This window comes from Mirounga leonina, unplaced genomic scaffold (assembly GCF_011800145.1).
Source record: "Mirounga leonina isolate KUSES-001 unplaced genomic scaffold, KU_Mleo_1.0 Mir_168, whole genome shotgun sequence".
Classification (NCBI taxonomy): domain Eukaryota; kingdom Metazoa; phylum Chordata; class Mammalia; order Carnivora; family Phocidae; genus Mirounga; species Mirounga leonina.
This window is the reverse complement of record NW_023270426.1, coordinates 36,777,535-36,796,500: the sequence shown is the minus strand read 5'-3', so window position 1 is coordinate 36,796,500 and position 18,966 is coordinate 36,777,535. Positions and strand designations below refer to the sequence as shown.

The following is an 18,966-nucleotide window of genomic DNA, read 5'->3' as shown; positions in this document are numbered from 1 at the left end:
AACAGGTCCTACATTATATAACTTCATTTCTTCGGCTGTCTTAGGCAGTCTTGGTCTGCTTTTTATTTTTCCCTTACTCATTTTGTTTCCTAACGAGACTATAAGCTCCTAACGACAGTGCCTACCATAAGGCCCTGTAAACAGCAGGTTATTATTAATTGACCTGCTGTTCTGCTAAGGTACTCTACCATCCACCAGTCATATTTAGGGATAAGTGCTTCCCTGAGCCAGTAGGACAACAACCTGCCTTTCACTTAACCATGAAGAATACCAACTTAGGATAAAGGACTGTCAGGAGCCCTAACAAAAAATAATCAAATTTACCAAAGGTTATGATTATGGAATACTGATGAATACACTCTAACACCACAGTTGTATAAGAATCCCCAGAAAAAGGGATTGCAGTAATTGGTCATATCAGAACTGCAATTTTAGTCATAAAAACAGTTTCTTAATGCACTGACTTTTCTATGGAGTTTAGAAAGAACCTGTGATGGATGCTGAGTTTCTTGGAGAACAGAATGTTTCATTTTGCTCTAATTCATTCTATTACTGAATTAAACTCTGATGTATTGGTCTTGACAAGTGCTTCATGCTGATTGTATTGTGTATGATAGTATAATCACTCCCCATGCATTTCCCACTGGCTGGCTGATTAATGCAATAGATTACCTGCAGCACTGATGGCAAGGGGGAATCATTGCCCCTCTCTACTCTAAACTGTTTGTATTTCAGTGTGCGTTCATATATGTGTTGTGTGTGCGCGTCTGCGCATGCAAGCGTTTAGGCATACACAGGCACCCGTGAATATCCACCATGGGTGGAGAAGGTGGGATAAGCCAGAAGGGGAAGAAAAGAAAACTGAGGACACAGTGAAGATTATGGCCTTTCAAATACTGTTTTTAGTACACCAAAAATACTTCCTAAGGCTTCCAGATAGGTATTTAACATTACACTTCAGTTATTCATTCATTATTTTATTCACAAATATTTTACTGAGCACCAACTATATGCCAGGCACATTTTTTCCCACCTGCACAGGAAAACTAACTAAAAAAAATGTGTCACTTTCAGTGTTCTAATTAGTGTACAGGAAGGGAAAAAGGGGGTGAGTTTATCACATGAACATTAATATAGAGATGGAAAAGGATGGCTCTGGAATTAGTTTAAATGCACCAAAAAGACAGCAACTGATAAGACCATTAAGTACAGTGAGTGGTTTAAATGGTTTCAAAACAAACAAAAATCTCTCAGACTAGCTGATCTACTTAGGACCCTAACATTTAGCAAAGAGCATCTTCTGTGTATGATCAGTATGTATGGTGAATAGGCTGCTGAACACATTAATGTCATCTTTAAATGTCTGTATGTCAGGTGTCAGACTTTTGTGGTCTTGGCAACATTTTGAAAGCATTCTTCCTAACAGGATTTTCTTCCACTTCCAAGCTTATATTTGACCCAAGTGCCTTGTTTACAGTCCTCCTATCCAACCCCCTCAGCCCATGCTCATCCACAGAGAGACTGTAGCTTCCAATCTAAGCCATTTCAAGGTTGCTAATAACTTAAGTCTGATCAGTGAATTTTTACTCTCTCCTCCAGGTTTGCCCATGCAAATTTTGAAATTTACTAAGATACCCCAAAAGGAAAGGGGCTGGGAAGCACAACCTAGGGTCAAGAAGGTATAGCTGGTCATAGTTCAAATTCACAGAGATTTTGATTTCTCTGTCAAAGGTTATCTTTGCAACAGGAAACACAGAGAGTTGGAAGAGTTAGCCACTTTCAGACAATTACTACCATTATTCCCGGTTATTTGTTTCTAGATCAGAGCCTGAGAAAACAGCTTAGAACCCAGGCACTAACTCATCCAAGCAGTTTATGGCAGAAGGCCCCTCCCTGTATTTTACCAGATAGCATACTATTCTTACTCCAATTTGGAATTTTTAAACACTAAAATGTTAGGCAATTGTTAGATAAGCTTATAGCAGCCTCACAAAAATTCACCTGCTATAAATCACTTACCAGCCTGCCTTCTCCATAAAATAAAAGAGAAAATTATTTATATTAAAAAAAAGTCATTCTTCAGTAGACCTCTAAGAAGAGCGGCTATTTAAAAGCCTATTGAAGATAGTCACAATCAAGCATGCATTTTTAATCTCAGAATCCTCTGTCCTTGAGAAATCTTAACAGAAAGCCTATGTGTCAAGTGGTGAAAGTCACTCTGTTGGGACTGAGAGGTCTTGCCTCCCCCATCCACACTCTCTTCCTCCCCCTCCCACCTCAGGGGCTCTGTGAGGCACTGTGGAACACCCCCTGTCTAAAAGACACCCATTAATCATTTTCCTGGGTTCCCCTGCCCCCTCATTAACCCATCTAAGCTTTAATCAAATACAAAAACATTTGTAAAGCACCTTGCTCCATACAACACCCACAGAGAACAACCTAAGTGGCTGCTTCAGTCCTCCCTTGGCTTCCACCTCTTTCAGTCTAGCTCCTGGCATCTCTGATTCCCCATGAAGCCCCTGGGAATCTCAGATGGCTTAAATGAGGGCTTCTCAGGCCTCGTTAATTTTTGTATGCTGCCACTTCAGGGTAAGAAATGGTGAGAGGAAATTATCCCCAGCCTGTGAAGACTCTCTCACTTTCCACTCTCTCACTTCCCACCACTCTCGTGTGATGGTGCTCTCTACAGATCCACAATCTAGCAAGGAGACGGCTCCCTTCCCCAACCACATTTCCCTTCGGTGGCAGTTTCTTGAGGGCAAGTGCAATACTAACTCTTAGGAAATGGGAAGAGAAGAGAACTTTTCTAAAATTGTTGTGAGGAAGAAGGATACTTTATACCAATGCTCTGATACTCCTACTAGCCACTAATGTGAGAACAGTATCTACTACCAGTGGACTCATCTTATAAATAAAGATAACATAAAAAAAGTAATTGGAACCCATTCTTGGTACAAATAATGTACCAGAATACTACATATACAATAAGGATACTAACATGTACTACAATGAGTCATAAAGCATCTTAACTCCTAACTCAATCCCTGTGGTCTATATTTAGAATAAAGTTTTATAAAAATACACAAGGGGGGTGATCCCCAAGTGTTGTTACAAATTATCCAATTGTACTTAGAAAATGACTATCATTCGGAATCTCCAATTGGTTAGATAATAGGATCAAATGGTCTGTAAAGATCTCTTTTAATCTTGAGAATCTACCATTTTCTGCTAATATTTAAAATTTTTTCTCTTTATTTCCACTTTTTCCCATAAATGGGTACTGAATGGATAATTAAACCCTAGCAGCTGCACTCAAGAGACGGATGGTGGACAGTACTACACAGAAGTAAAGAAATATGCATTCTCTCTTTTGGTTAACTTCTGACCCAAACTAGAAATTAATTCTGCCTACTTAAAGAAACAGAACAGGGGCACCTGGGTGGCTCAGTCGTTAAGCGTCTACCTTCGGCTCAGGTTATGATCCCAGGGTCCTGGGATCCAGCCCCGCATCGGGCTCCCTGCTCTGCGGGGAGCCTGCTTCTCCCTCTCCCACTCCCCCTGCTTGTGTTCCCTCTCTTGCTGTGTCTCTCTCTGTCAAATAAAGAAATAAAATCTTAAAAAAAAAAAACCAAAAAAACAGAACAAACCCTCTTCCCATCTCCACAGCAGAGCAGAACCCAAAGGCCTCCCACCCACAAAGACAGAAATCTGTTTTAAGAGACAGAAAGCAACAGGACCATATACAACAGAGAAAGAAATCAGGCCCAGGTAATGAGGACTGAGCAGCAGACAGGCGTTCTGAGAAGACGGCTGGATAGAAGCAAAGCCTCCTGAGCAATACAACGGAAAAAGCCTCCATATTTAGAGGGAGCTCTGGATAATAAGGGGGAAACCACAGACTGAAACAGGAATGTGCAACCCCATTCCAGAGCAGCCAGACCAGCCCAAGGGCAGGAGGGGTCTGGAGAGCTACAGACCATATGACATAAACAAGTGTTGACAACTGTGTTATTATTAGGGCCTGGCAGAGGCCAGGACAGAGACCTTGACCTGAGGGTCTCACTGGCTCCTTAGCAAAGGAGCCTGGAAAATGAAATGAAAACCTGACTGTAATCCATCTGCAGTATGTACTGCATGTATTCTGTGAGAAGCTTAAGTTTATTATGACAGTTTTCAATCAATATCATGGATTTGGCTCTTCTACACTAATGTGGCTTTTTTAGCCTGAAGTTAGAGAGTCCCTAGAAACACAGATGAGCAACTACAGTAGGTAAGCTCTGATGACTACCACCATTAGACCTGCAGGACCACCGGTGGGCAGACCAAGCCATGCAGCTTTGACGGGGCTTACTGCCATCTAGGTGAGCTTCGCCTTGCCCCTGCTCTGCTGCCCTGAGCAGAGAGACCCCTTAGCAGAAAGGCAAATCAAAACAAGTGAGGATGGAGTCCAGTCTGGTGGTGAAGTCTTTGAAGCCACTGACCTGGGATCAAATTCCTGCTCTGCTGCTGCGACCTCAGGCAAGTTATCTGGTCACCCTACACTCCAATTTACTCAGGTATAAAATTAGGGCTAATGATTATACCTACCTTCACTGGATTGTTTTAAGAATAAAAATATAATGCATGCATTAAGTGCTTAGCATAGTGCCTGACAAAATAAATGTTGACATCTATGTCATCTTTACTAGATGGACTAAAATGGGAAATAAAAGACAGCAAAAATCTAGAACCTATGTCTACGCTCTCTCCCTCCTCTCCTCCCTTTGAAATAACAACAAAGAACAATAAAACTGGACTGATAATCTTGAAGACAACATTGTTGATAATGAATCTGAATGCTTTATAGCCCTCCCCCATCGAGTTAGTTCATCCCTGTCATTGTTCATGTTACTCCTTCTCACTACTTCTTCCCTACAACTCACCTCCATGAACACCTTGTAAAACCATATTAAATTCCATCTGTACAAGTATTTATACTAATGTGTGAATAAATTACCCTATCAAAGTGTTCCTCAGTTCATTCATACCTATTCTAATTTCTGTCTCCTGATGGTTCTATCTCTCTACTCCCTCTCTACTACATGGACCATTACCAAAAGTAAAATCAAACACTTAATACATCTATTCCTCTGGACATAGCAAGTGCTTAATACGTACTGAGATAGAAACCACAGAAAGATTTCTGGAAAGAAGGGTTAATGGAAGGCACTGAAGTGATTTACGTGGTAAAACTGTATTCTCCTTATGCCCAGGGAAGACAAACTGGTAGGTGAGAAGTATGGGGTTCATTAAGTTTACATTGTACACTTAAGAGCTACCAGAAGTTTCCAACTCTGTGCCTGACATCTTTTTGCTGCAAGGGGGCTCTGGGAATTGCTGTTTTCTCCATGGCACTAGCCAAGAGAACACTACTTATACAGTAAACCACACTGGAATGCTCCCTAGCTTTCACCGAAAAGCAGTTACTCCTCAGGCATTCACTAATCAGCTTCAAAATCTGGAAAGCCTAGATTTCAATTTATCATATAAACTAAGCAGTGGCTCTAAACCGTGGTGAAATTACTTATCCTATTATGTTGGGAGATGTAAGGTGGCATTCCCCAGAAATCTCTCCACAATGACCTCCAAAGCAGAGCCTTTGGAATCTTATTTCTGACTGTGTACAAAAACACTTGCAAATGACTTAGAGCATCATTTTAAATGTGACTTAAGCATGTGATTCAAGAATCATGAGGGTGGGTGGAGAAGAGGTCCACAGAGATGACTACTTGCATCAGAGGTATAGATAGGACAGTGTTCTGAGTCCATAGAGCAGGTAATTTTTAGTATTTGCAATAAATTTGGTTTCAATGGTGGAACGATGGGCTAGGTTCTCTACTGCTGAACAAAGATTTACTGTGATTCCAAGTACCCTGAATCTGTAGACCCACTCAATCTATCTAGTACCCTACAAGGAGTATTACCACTGTTGCTTAATAACAGTGGTCAAACTAACCTTACAATGGAACTCAAAATAGAAAGAAACTTCTAACTATGGCTATGTCTGCTCACAGAGAATTAGGTATCCATATAAAAAAAAATTTTTAAAGATTTTAAGTAATCTCCACACCCAACATGGGGCTTGAATTCACAACCCAGAGATAAAGAGTTACATGGTCCACCAACTGAGCCAGTCTGGCACCCCCATATCAAAACCTTTGAAAAAAATTCTGAGAGGTAACACCTTGTTCTTGTGAACCGAGTGAGCACAGCTCAGAGCAGCAAGGCTCTTGCAATGGGAGCCCAGCCTCTCCCTAAAAAACAAAACAAAACAAAACAAAACAAAAACAGGGTTTACACACTGGAAAGCAAAATACATGACTCAGCTCAGAGAGAAAGTTAAGTGTTTAAAATTTTAGGAAAAAAACACATTATGTAATACTTGAAAATGAAAATTTAAGAATTTTTCCCCATGACAAAGCTGTAATTAAATCCTATTTAACTGTTTCCTCTAATGACATCCATTTTAATTAGGTTTTAATAGACTGGCAGCCACAACCTATAGTTTTATGAAGCAAAGTAAAATTATAGTCTAGGAAGACATTTAAGGAAAGAGACCTATCAACACAGATGAGAGGTTACAATATATCCCCTCATCCCTAAAGACCCCCATGGTAATTAAGTGTGCTGAACAGACAGCCATTAGGGCTAACAGTAGGTGTGCTCGCCACCAATCAGCACTGGGTTATTCTTTAAAATCTAAGGGTTATTGCTGTGATCTGCTTTCTAGAAAATCTGCATGTCATGGAATAAAGAATGCAACTAAAGATGTGTGGGTTCTATAGCTCCACCAAATTTGCAGCTTCTGTCCCTGCAATGGGCTTTCTGTCTTAAGATTTTAAGGCATACACTTTCTTATACTCAACATGATACAACAACACTCACTCTGAGAAGACTGCTCTATGTTTCAGAAAATGAACATCGCACAGAAAAAGTAAAATTAATGTATGAAAAACAGATTCATGTAGAAGAATAATGCATCTGCAAATGAGATGCACTGAACAGGATCTTAATAGTGTGCATCTGTATCTATTTCATACTACATTATGAAAATCAGGGAATAAATCACGAAAATTAACTCAGACCAAATGAGTATCAGAGGCACTTATTTTAGAGAAGAAGAACTGAGCATCATCAATCCCTTTGTTAGCCAGAGGATGGGGAAAGGAATCTGGCCTGTTGCTACTTCAAAGAAGTTTGTATATACTTATTCGAAAGAAAGACAAAGTTATATGAATATATATTATTTTTAAAACTAGTTTTGAAACATCAACACTTAAATTTTAATAAATCACATATACTCTGTAAGTTGAAAGTTTTGGGGAGAGGAATATCTGATCCTCTCAAAAATACAATTTTGTAACCACGCCAACAATCTGATGCCTCCAAATCCCTCTGCCAAGAAGCGGAGTTACTTGGCTAAGATACTTTTACTTGTACATTCTCATCAGAATAAGGCTTTCATGCCAGGAGTCTTTTTTTTTTTCCTGGTGTATTGGCCATTGCCAGAAATGGACCCATCGAATTCACCAGTGCTAAGGAGTTAAGCATCTGAGATTTAATTTAACAGTTTCAGCTTTATTAAGCTGTCACAGAGCGGCCCCACTCTGATAACAGTAGCTGCTCCAATTATGGCTTGGTTTAGGGTTGACAAGTATAATGATTCATTCGTGGCACATGAGAAGCAATAAAAGGTTGTTTTGCATTACCGCTTTAAAAATGTGGGCACTTTTTTCATTTAATTTGTCACTTAGCTTTTGCTAAGAGGACATTTAAATTGCAGTAAAAGGCAAATGGGGCTTTTAGTTTAAATGTAATCCCCATATTTAAATGATCTGTAATGGTGCAGTGTTGGAGTGGGAACACTATTGTCTCACAGTGGGTCCTGATGGTGACATGTGACATTTGTATTCAGGTCCTGTATTATCCATGTGGCTAAAGGGCTTCCAATTTCATTTCACAGCCAGAAGCCTGCAGAAAACACCAATTAACTTGCAGATCCCATTTGCCGACAAAACTCAGCCTCTTCTCAATGTCTGGCATCTGGCAGTGCTCAGCATTTAATTCCAAAGCAGAGCCTTGAAGCAATGTGAGCCCTGTGCAGGGGCACAAAGTCAAAATCTCCCATTTTATTAAGAAGCAAAATCATTTCCTTTTGTAGTCCAGAAGCAACTTTTAGTTAATTTTTTGGTGAATGAATATTAAGATACAATAGCTATTGTTACTTCTACATGGGATTCTTTGCAAAACTTAGATCCATTAAAATGGTTACTGACCTCTGCTTGCCATCAGAGTACACAAGAGAATTTATAACAGTCTAGTAATGATTGGGGGTGGGGGAGGAGGGAAGGGATGATTTGTGAAGAAAAAAAATACAGGGAAAAAAAGATATATTCATCCTAGACTGAAATCAAAGAAGCCTGGCCCATAATCAGAAAGCAGTTCATCCGAGGGTATAACTAGAATCAGCTGGTGGAAACTTCCACCTAATGAGAATTTATACTTTTGATTGAGAATTGAGGTACATAATTTTCAAAACCAACTTGGAAAAGTGAGATGGGGCTAATGGATTAAATATGAACACTCTAAGTTTTATTTAACTATATCACTTGTACTTTTTTGGTAACCAAAAAAAGTAGTCAGCACTTTCTTCCTAATTAGTTATTTGTAATCCTAAGTTCCTCCAAGTACCACAGCTCTTTAAATTTTATTCATTTAATATTAATTTTAATTAATTTAATATTAATTCATTTAATATTAATTAATATTAATCCAGTATTAAATGATTCCTTTCATTATAGTTTTTTTAAATGGTAGACCTTTCCAGTGTCATAAATCAACCAGTCAATTCAATATTTACTACAGAATTACAAAACTGAGGAGGGTTTACCTAGGAAAGTGTTATCATTCAGTATTCTATAAAAATATGTTTAAACATATGCATTACACTTGTCCGAACTACCACACTGTGCTCCCAAACACTCTTCCAATATATTGAAACAATCTACTATAGTTATGGACTGATTTAAATTTTGATGGGGGTAAAGGCCACTAACCATTAATTCAGGTGACCAAGTAATTACAAGATACTTAATAAAAATACCAGGAGAAAAGGCCAACAAATATCTAACAGTTGGCAAGTAGCAGACATTTATGATTAAAAAAAAAAAAGTTGTCATCCACAGCAAGTTTCTGAACACACATCCTATTAATGGCAAAGAGGAAACTCTGATGTCCAATTCTTTACCAACTTGCGGCATACCCTTAGATTAGTCAACATGATCTTTTGGAAGTATCCTAAACTTCCCTGGAGTTCAATTTCCTTATCCATAAAACAGTTCACCTCAAAGGTCCCTCCCAATTATTACAATCATGTGGTATATGCACAAACAACAGTTTCTCTTCATCTAGACTTGACATGGGATCAATCAGCAGGATATGGTCTATTATCAGCCAAGAGTGAAAGAAGGGGAAGGTATGAAGAGTTCTACTATTCAATTTCAATGAAACTAGGATCTTCTAGTAAACATATCCAGAACATAAAATTAATACAGGCATTCATAGAACATTTGTCAAAAATTCCATCTGTCATATTCTTAATAGAAAGACAATTTAACAAATGCATTATTTGTTAATTCCCTAGCAATAAACGTTGGATAAAAATAATCATCCCCCCAAATTTCCCAGTGAACCTGACTAGTGGATTTCTCATTTTTTCAACCACCTGCCATATTTATATCTTTATTACAGAGATTTGGGAAGCAATAAAAATTATAGTTTATCTTTTCCATTCTGACAATCAACAGCTCATCTAAGTCTGTAACAGCCAAAAAATAAATGTTCAAACTACTTTTGACACTTTCAATGTACTCAAAGGGGGAAAAGAGCCAAATTTTAGCTCAACTGATTACAATATTATTCCAGAAATGAGTAACCAGCTCTACTATACAAAATACCTATTTTAAAATAATATGGCTTCTTTTTTCAAATATTTAAAGGGAGATTCCTGTGCTTGCTTTCCTCAAGATCCGACAATTTCTCCCAAACCCTCCCAAGATTATTTCCTGCAAATGCCAGCCCAAGCCCTCCTAGTTCTAACCAGTGTCTAATGGCAATAAGTTCATATATGAGCAGCTCTCCCTTCAGCAACACTCCGACCATGCGCTTTCAACATTTAACCATGATCTTTACCCATACACAACTCAATGGCAATCTGTCAGGAAATTTATATTTACCCAGCTCATCCCAGAGCTGCCTATATTTGTCAGTCATCGCAGTGCCTTGTTGCCTCCAAAGTGACAGACGAGGGTCAGCCATGAATTGCTCCGTTATCAACGTCAACATGCGGGCCCCATTAGAGTCCCTCATCTTCAACATCTCCCGCACCTGGTGGGGAAAAAACAGACCTTCAGAAAAGTGTTCAAAACTGCACAGCAATACAGCAACAGACCACTTTCTTTCTCTGGGGTCCGAGGCAGTTAATTCTTGATACCAGCCCTCTTTGGCAAAGAAAAGTTGTGAAAAACTGGTCTCTATCCTAAATGGCAATTTAATCAGAGAATTAACTGTTAATTTCGTAAAATCATGTTTCATAATCCAAATGAGGAAAAGAAATTTGGTTAACTTTCCAATTACAAAAAAAAAATAAATTTTTTGCCAGCCCACAGAAAAACAATACCAAAATAAACAAGACAAATCATCTGGCACCTTCCTGACTCTTCCAACTGATTGTACTTAGGACTAGAGTAGAAGAGCTGAAAGCAGTGTACTGATTAACTCTTTAGGGATCTTCTAAATTGAATGGATAATGTTTTTAATAGTAACATCTGTCTTTCTGTTTTTAAAAAACTGCTTTATTGAGACATAATTCACATACCATACAATTCACCAATTTAAACTGTGCAGTGCAATGTTTTTTAGTTTATTTCCAGAGTTGTGAAGTCCTTCAGTTTTTGATGTAAATTAGAATTTCAGTAAGCTCTCACACCGAAGTTTTCTGACAAGAAGAGCAATATCATACTTTTATATTCACCCCAATGGGGCTGTAAGAGGAAATGGGTTGTGCTGCAAGTTAAAGAACTCTCTGGCCCTAACTAAGCGATTCAGGAAGCAGAATTATAACCTGTGACCTAGCGAGCTAATGCAGCCTCTCAAGCTGGAACTTCAAGCTCTGTCCATTACTCTGGAGCCAAATTTTCCAAATTAAAAAAAAAAAAAGGAAGAAAAGAAACACAAGACTAAGTGTCTCTATAGGAAACCCTAAGTAAATCCGTCCATTCCAGAAGTGTGTACTGCTATGTGTTCAACAAACATGAATCCCAGCTGAACACCACACCACCAGTTCTCCCTATAGGAAATTACTAGAGCAAGGTCATAAGCAGCAGAAAAGGAGAGGGGGTCCTTTTACTCAAGATTCTATGTGAAAGGCAAATCAAAGAGGAAATGGCAGATATTCAATAAGGCAGCCCAAACCTCAAGATCTACTGATCCCATGTCAGGCCTGTACCCTGAGACAAGTAATGGAAGTCCATCACAGGCTTCAAATGGGAGCCCTGTAAAGAACTCAAAAGCACTTCTACACTGAATCACAAGTGTTGTGCTTCCAGGATTATTTCAGTAATAATCTTAAAAAGTTTTTTTATTTCCAATATGGAAGCACTAAAAAGTCATGAACAGAAGAAGACTGGGAGGAAGAAAGGGAGTTGCCATTTACTGGACATCATGCTAAAGAGTTTTACAGTTATACTTATCATGTAATCTTCACAATAACCATAAAATAGGCCAGATTATAATCCCCATTTTATGAAATATAAAAACCATGTTTCAGAGAAGTGAAGTAACTTGCTCAAAGGACAAGAGGAATCGCTGGGATCAGAGCCCAGATCTGTCTTAACTCTAAAAGTTATGCCAAAAAATTAAAAAATAAAAAATAAAAGTTATGCCATTTCCAAAATTAGATGATGCTGTTACTTCATATGGCACGCATAATGTGTACATCATATACAAGGATAAAAATAGCAGCTATAGGACAGTCTAATACCTCTTTCACTTTGCTTCCACTATGCCAAAGCGTACTATTTGCTAACATGAGAATCTGTGAAATACTTCCTGTGTATCTAAATATACCAAACCTTTAATATTACCACTACATCATGGATGTGATTTAATGTTTATTTTCCTGATAAATTTCTAACCTATTACTCAGCAACAGCAATGACAATAAACACGTCACTGTTAAGCATATAAACCACAACTATCAAGCAATACTCAAGTATATCTATAGTCTAATGGTAATTAATTTTCAGATGGCTGACTCTGACGTATCACAAGAGTTTGATGTACCTGTGAATTACCAAAGAATGATTAAATCATGTGTGAAGTTGTTTTAGGGTAAGATGTATTATATTATAATCTAATTTTCAGAAAATTGGCAATTAATATATAGTAAATGGGATAAAATCTTTAATAAGAGGATACCGATTAATCAGAATACACTATTTTCTGGCCATAACCAGTAACGGAATATACTCTAATTCTTCAGAACTAAAAAAATATTTTAATTATTATAAGTACTAGAAAAGCTGTTTAACAAGAGTGTTAATGAGTTATCAAAAGTATCAATCAATTATCTCATCCATTAAAACCAATTTGAATACATTAGTCATAATAGTAGTTATACTCCCATAAAAGACACTGATTTAATATTATTAAAAAAGCATTTTACCCAGTATTCAGAATTGCATTTATGGTACTAAAAGTTCTGTATAAAGCAACAGACACAGTTTCTACTCACACAGAACTTGTAAGGAAGATAACTTTGTTTCTTAGGCCATCAAATTTTGGTGATGAAAATTAACATTTACCAAGGCCAAAATGACATGTGAGACACCATCATCATTTAATCACAACTTGAGGAGATATGTTATCATTAGCTAATTTTATAGATGAGGAAACGGACTTAAATAACTTGCCAAGGTTCATACATTCAATAAGATTTAGAATTTAGATTTAAAGCCAGGGCTATATGACTCCAAAGTCCATGCTTTTGAAACTAATTTAAATATACTGAATATTATTAAACTAAATCTATAATGTTATATGCATGTATTAACTGTTCAAAAATAATTACGTAAAATTTACAGATTATGGATTGGAACAAGAGATACTTCTCAACCTCAACAAAAAAAAAAAGCCCTAAATATATGAGAAGCACATTTTAAGGACTGTATTCAAAGTTATGCTCTACTTGAGAACATTAACTAGAAAAAGTAAAAGCTTGAAAAGATGGCATTTTTAATAATATTAAGCTACTTACTTTTGAGTTTTGAGAGGTTTTTCAAAATTTTATAAACTATCACCATTTTAGTAATGGGAACTGAGAGAAACAAAAATGTTCACATCTTGCCTAACGATAGCTAAGTAAGTAAATGCATTACAACATAATAGTTTCTAATTGATTGGTTAACTTAGATGTTCTTCTTTAAAAAAAAAAAAGAAATAAAAAAGAAGCCTTTATTCTATTGTACACATAATCATATATAGATACTTTCTATATATGTATATATTTAGAATATTTCTTTAAAAAAAAATCATACCTTTGCAAAGAGCAAATTAAGCTGCTTCCCTGATCCGTGGTACCCGCCCTGGGAAAGGAACAGTTTAACCTGTTCTTGAACCTGCTCTTCATCTAAGTGCCAGCAGTTTTCATCATCTATACTAGCACCTGCTGTTGGATCAGGAGCACCTAGAAATAGAAAGAAAAAATAACACATATGCTAGATAAAAACTCTGTGCTAAAGGGCTCTGATTATAAACTTGAAAAGAATTAAGATTCTGCATTTTTTGCCTATACACTTTTTAAGCCAATCTCAATTTCAATTATACATACAAATTTATGACTGAAAATAAATATAAAAATCATTCTCTTATTTCTAGGACTTTCTTGATTTGTGCTAAGCTAAAATGCAGATTACTGTAGCACTGAGATATTTTCTTTTTTAAAGATCAGAAACTAAACCTTTGGAGAGGAGTTTACAAGTTCTCTAAAGAATAAAAAAAATCACAAAAATGTCTCATTGTAAATACATGATGTTTATAAAGCTCTACTGTGTAGGATATGTTAGGAAAATGTTTTTCAAAGACATGAGAAAAATGTGAAACCAAGTGAACTGAGTATTTTTCTCTTTACTATGTTAATTCAAGAAGCTTTCATTGTTATCTGCTGCTGAATAAACTACATGCTGACATAGTCTTTAGTTGCAGAAAACTGAAGATTAAAAAGGGAAATCAAGCCACACGGGACCAGGCAGTGCAGCTGTTGTACAAAACCAGGTTGTAGTCTCACCTTGCCAAACTGCGTAAATATTTTATTGCTGAAGTACACACAAAAGGTAACAGCTATGTCATAAGCCCTGTGTGCAGACTACCTTAGAAATTCAAAAATTATCCAGATACTTAGGCAGGTAAAAATTAAGTTTCATTATTTATTTAAAAAATAAAATGATATTTAAGGCCTAAGATTCATAAGGAATATAAAAAAAATTTAAATCTAAAAACCTTTCCTCAATAGTGTTTAATCTCCTTATCAACCCTTAAAAAATACATTTATAAGTCTGGTTTTACATTGCTTTCCTTTTCTTCTAATGATCTGATAAAACAGAATGAATTGGCCAAGGAAACAATCACTAACACCTGCTTAGAACCAGGGTCCATTAGTCCCTAAGAGGAGAGCAGTGAGTCTGTGAATCTCCTTGAAAAGGTGTGCATTCATTCATTCATTCACTGAGCCAACACATTTATTGAGTGTCTTCTGTTAGACTTGGGAATGAAATGGTGTGCAAAATAGACAGAATTCCTGTCCCCATATAATTTACCACCAAATTATTTTTGACTAGGACCAACAATAACAAATACAATTCACATCAAGCCCAATATATCTGTATATCTGGGTGTTTATGTGATGACATCTACTATCTATTAATCTGAAGCAAAAGTATGATGGAAAAAGACCCTGACTATAAGTGAAAGGGTCTGATATTCTCTATTATATTTTTTAAAAGGGCTTATCATAACTTTTAAAACTGATTTCATAACCCATAATGGGCTGCAACCCACTATATGAGAAACACTATTTTAAGTTGTGAGATAAATATCAATCTAGTAATCACACATATAAATATATGATAATAAATGATAACTGCTCCAAGGAAGAAGCCAAAATGCCAGCAGACTATATCAGAAAGCTCTGACTGGGCCAGGTATTGCCAGGGTAAACACACCTTGAGGAAATGGAAACTGAGCTGAGATTTGCCTTAAGTAGATTAGAAGTTAAAGGAAAAAGGAAGAGAAAGGAATTAGTCTGAATGTGAGACTAAGAGCTTAGGCAGAAGTCTCAGGCGGGAAGGAACACAGAACATGGATGAAATAAAAGATAGCCCACACCCACAGAACTCAAAAGTAGAGGATGAGGAGAAGACAAGTACAAGACAATCCTGGAGAAGGGTTAGACCCTGAGAGCCCTGGCAAATGAGAAGCTTAGTTTTTTTTCTTCCCTAAGCATAACAAATGGGAATTCATAACAAGGTCGTCCGAAGAAGAATGAAACACCCTAGACAGTAAAGATGTTTTCTCCTAATGTGCATCAATTTCAACATTCCTACAATAGAATATATTCAGCCATGAAAACAAATGTGGAGATTGTCTCTGTACTACAATGGAAAAATATCCAAGATACACTGTTGAATGAAAAAAAAAAAAAAAAAACAAAACAGGCCAAAGAAAAGGATACATAATAAACCCCCTTTTTTATAGTGAAGTTTTAGAAAGAGCCTATGTGTTAGTATTTCCTTACATATGCATAGAATGGGTAACCTCGGTACATGAGGGAAGAAGGCTCTTCACTGAACACCTTTTTATATTTTTAAAATTTCAGAACCACGTGAATATATTTAAGTACCAAAAAAAAAAAAATCTCTCAAGTGTAGAAGATAGACTAGGAAGCAAAAATACAAACGAAAACAGTAAGAATGATATATATGCATAGTCTGTGCAAAGGATGATGATGGTAGCTTGAAAACATCACTGAGAACAGAAATGGAGAATCTGACAGGAATTTAAGACATAAAAACAATACAACTTGGTAATGAAGTGGGTATGTGAAATCTGGAAGATCAGGGGGTTGAGAGAGACATGGGTTTCTGCGTTAAACAACTGGATGAGATACTGGACAACTCAGAGACACATAGATCAGAGCAGGACCCAGGTTAGAGGGTAGGAGGGGCAGTGTTTAAAAGGTCCTGAGTTCAGTTTCAGACATGGTGAATTTGAAGTACCTTTGAGACAGCCAAGAAGAGGAGAAAGGATTTCAAGTGGGGAACTGGATATTTACAGGAGGCTCTACAGGACAAGAAGAGCACCTAAGACAGAGCCTAAGGAAAGCCAACATTTAAAGACTGGGGAGAGAAATTGAGTAAGGATGGCAATGGGAATGAGTGACCTATTAGGAAGAGCTGGAGAGACTGGTTCTTCCAGAAGTAAGGCAGAAAAAGTTGTTCCAAGTAGGTATTATGCAAGTAGGTCTGTATTTAAGCTCCAGAAAGCAAGGATTATAGCTGCCCTGCTCACCACTGCTTCCTGACACCTAATTTTCATCTCAATTAGGAAATCAAATAATGGAAATGGGGAGAAGGAGGGAATCAAGTAATGGAAATGGGGGGAAAGACCTGTGTACATCCCTCCCCTGAGGAAAGGATTCTTATCAAAAAAGAACAATGCTAAAGCATCTTCACATACATTTATCTCATTTTCTCCTCACAATGTCCCCTAGAGGTGAGTAAAGATTATGATCCCTATTCTACAGAAGGAGAAACAAGTTCAGGGTGATTATCCCTTGTCCACAGCCACAATGCCAAATCCAGTCTCCTGGTTCTCTCCACTGCTGAAGAACACATCCCAGAACCTTGGAGCTAAAGTTGAACCATGAAGGTATCGAGGCAGGCATTGTTAGCCCTAAATCAAACATAAATTTAAGGAAGGATACTGAGATGTTTGTAAGCATTTGTTAGCACATTTCTCTTTCACAGGAAGATATAGATAGAGACACACAGTGCTGTGAAGAGTCAACCGCCGGGGTTATATCCGTATCCCACAGGGATTGGGAGCCCCTAATCCAGCCCATGCCCTTGATTCTAGAGACAGACACACACAGAGACACACACATGCAAATGCACAAAGACAACTATAGATTCTTTATCTAAATGCATCAGAAGAGACTCTCCAAACAACTCATCTATGTGCTCTCAACTTTCATATTTAAGCTTTTCCCAGTATCTTGCTAAAATCCTTCTGGGAAATCTGACACCTGCCTCCTTAACCTCTTCTTAGGGAAAATTTTGACAAGCTACTGATTATCCACTCTCACTGTTCCTTCTGATGACCTGAGCTAAATAAATTCAATTTCTATCCTCACAGTGGTTATTTCCACCAATACTCATGACTTGTTGGTTGTTCTCTATTGGGCACTGAGGGCCAGGACCTACAAAGAATCGTGCACCCGAAGGGCTTGGATGGGGACTGACTATCCTATGGTATAGTAGAAGGCATGCTACAACCCTTCACTGCTTGGGTCACAGCAGCCATGTGAGACTTGACTTTTCTGTTTGCCACATAAATATCCAAGTATTTTAAGTAGATTTCAATTCAGTTTAGAGAAAATTCCAGTCTCCTTGGCCTAAAATGGCAAAGGGGTCAACATCCAGATATTTTACAAAAACTGCAGGATATACTCAACTCATTATTTTTGTCGTACTAAAAGAGAAAAGTGTTAGAAAGAGTAATCCAGGAATCACTTTCATTTGACTTGAATTACACAAGGCATTTTTTCTTAAAATCCAATAGGTTTTAAAACACTGTCATATTTTTAAAAATATGATAAATTTTTAAATTTCTTTAATGGATCATTTAATTTACATACATACAGATTTTTGTTCTTGCCCAGGTGGGAAGATATCTAATAGCAAATGTATAAATACATGAACAATGTTTCTCAAGTTTTTAAAAAAACCAAGGGTTTTTTTGTTTATATGTTTTTTGGGGGGGAGGAGTATGGTAAGCTAGTGTTAGAATTAACATATTTCTTCAAGAGTGTGGGGGAAGGAGGAGGCACTGCAGAGGGAAAATGGCCCACAAATAAAATTTTACTGCAAATAATCTAATAAAGTCTACACACATAAGCTGAGAGGATGTGTGGGGTTCCTAATCCTGGATTAGAATTCAGAATACTTCAATTCTAAACAGAGTTGGGAAAACTATGTGTCATCCAGCAAATCACTTAAGCTCCTCGGACCTCCATTTCCTCAAACCTAAAATTCTATAATGTAGGAATAAAAAATTAACTAGGTGATAGAATTAGAAATCTTTTCATGTGACTGCGTAGAAAACATCCTCACTTAGTAAAAAGAATGCGTGCAAAGATTAACTTCTTGGTAAATAAAACATAAATTTACTCTGAACACAACTCAACACTTTAGGAATATGTAATACTATACATTATAGACCAGGAAATTAAATGTCTACAATAATAACCTTCCTAAAACAGCATATTCACTTAGTAAACTTTAATACTGAAATTTAACTATTTAAATCTTAATATGTCTTGGTTACATGCATGGAAGTGTTGCCTAAGCCTTGTATAAAATGTAGATTTGCAAAATTTATTTCTACTTGTTAGTGGCTATCTATAAACAAAGACAAACCGTTTCTTGGCATTTAGCTTTGAGAAAGGTAGGCAAAGAAAAATATTATTCGTGTGTTTATACATTTGCTATTAGATATTCCCCAAGTTGGGCAGGAATCAGAATCTGTATATATAAATTAAATGGTCCATTAAAGAGTTTTAAAACCTATCATATTTTTTACCCTTATTTATAT

At 37.0% G+C, this 18,966-nt stretch overlaps 1 protein-coding gene across 1 annotated transcript in view; it reads right to left on the bottom strand.

The window, feature by feature from the left end:
- Positions 1 to 18,966, bottom strand: part of ZSWIM6 (zinc finger SWIM-type containing 6) — a 198,378-nt gene that overhangs the window by 39,553 nt on the left and 139,859 nt on the right. The window contains exons 4-5 of the mRNA XM_035014498.1: positions 13,635 to 13,783; positions 10,275 to 10,425 (exon numbers count right to left, since the gene is read on the bottom strand). Of these exons, the coding sequence (XP_034870389.1) occupies positions 10,275 to 10,425; positions 13,635 to 13,783 (300 nt within the window). The remainder of the gene's footprint in view (positions 1 to 10,274; positions 10,426 to 13,634; positions 13,784 to 18,966) is intronic.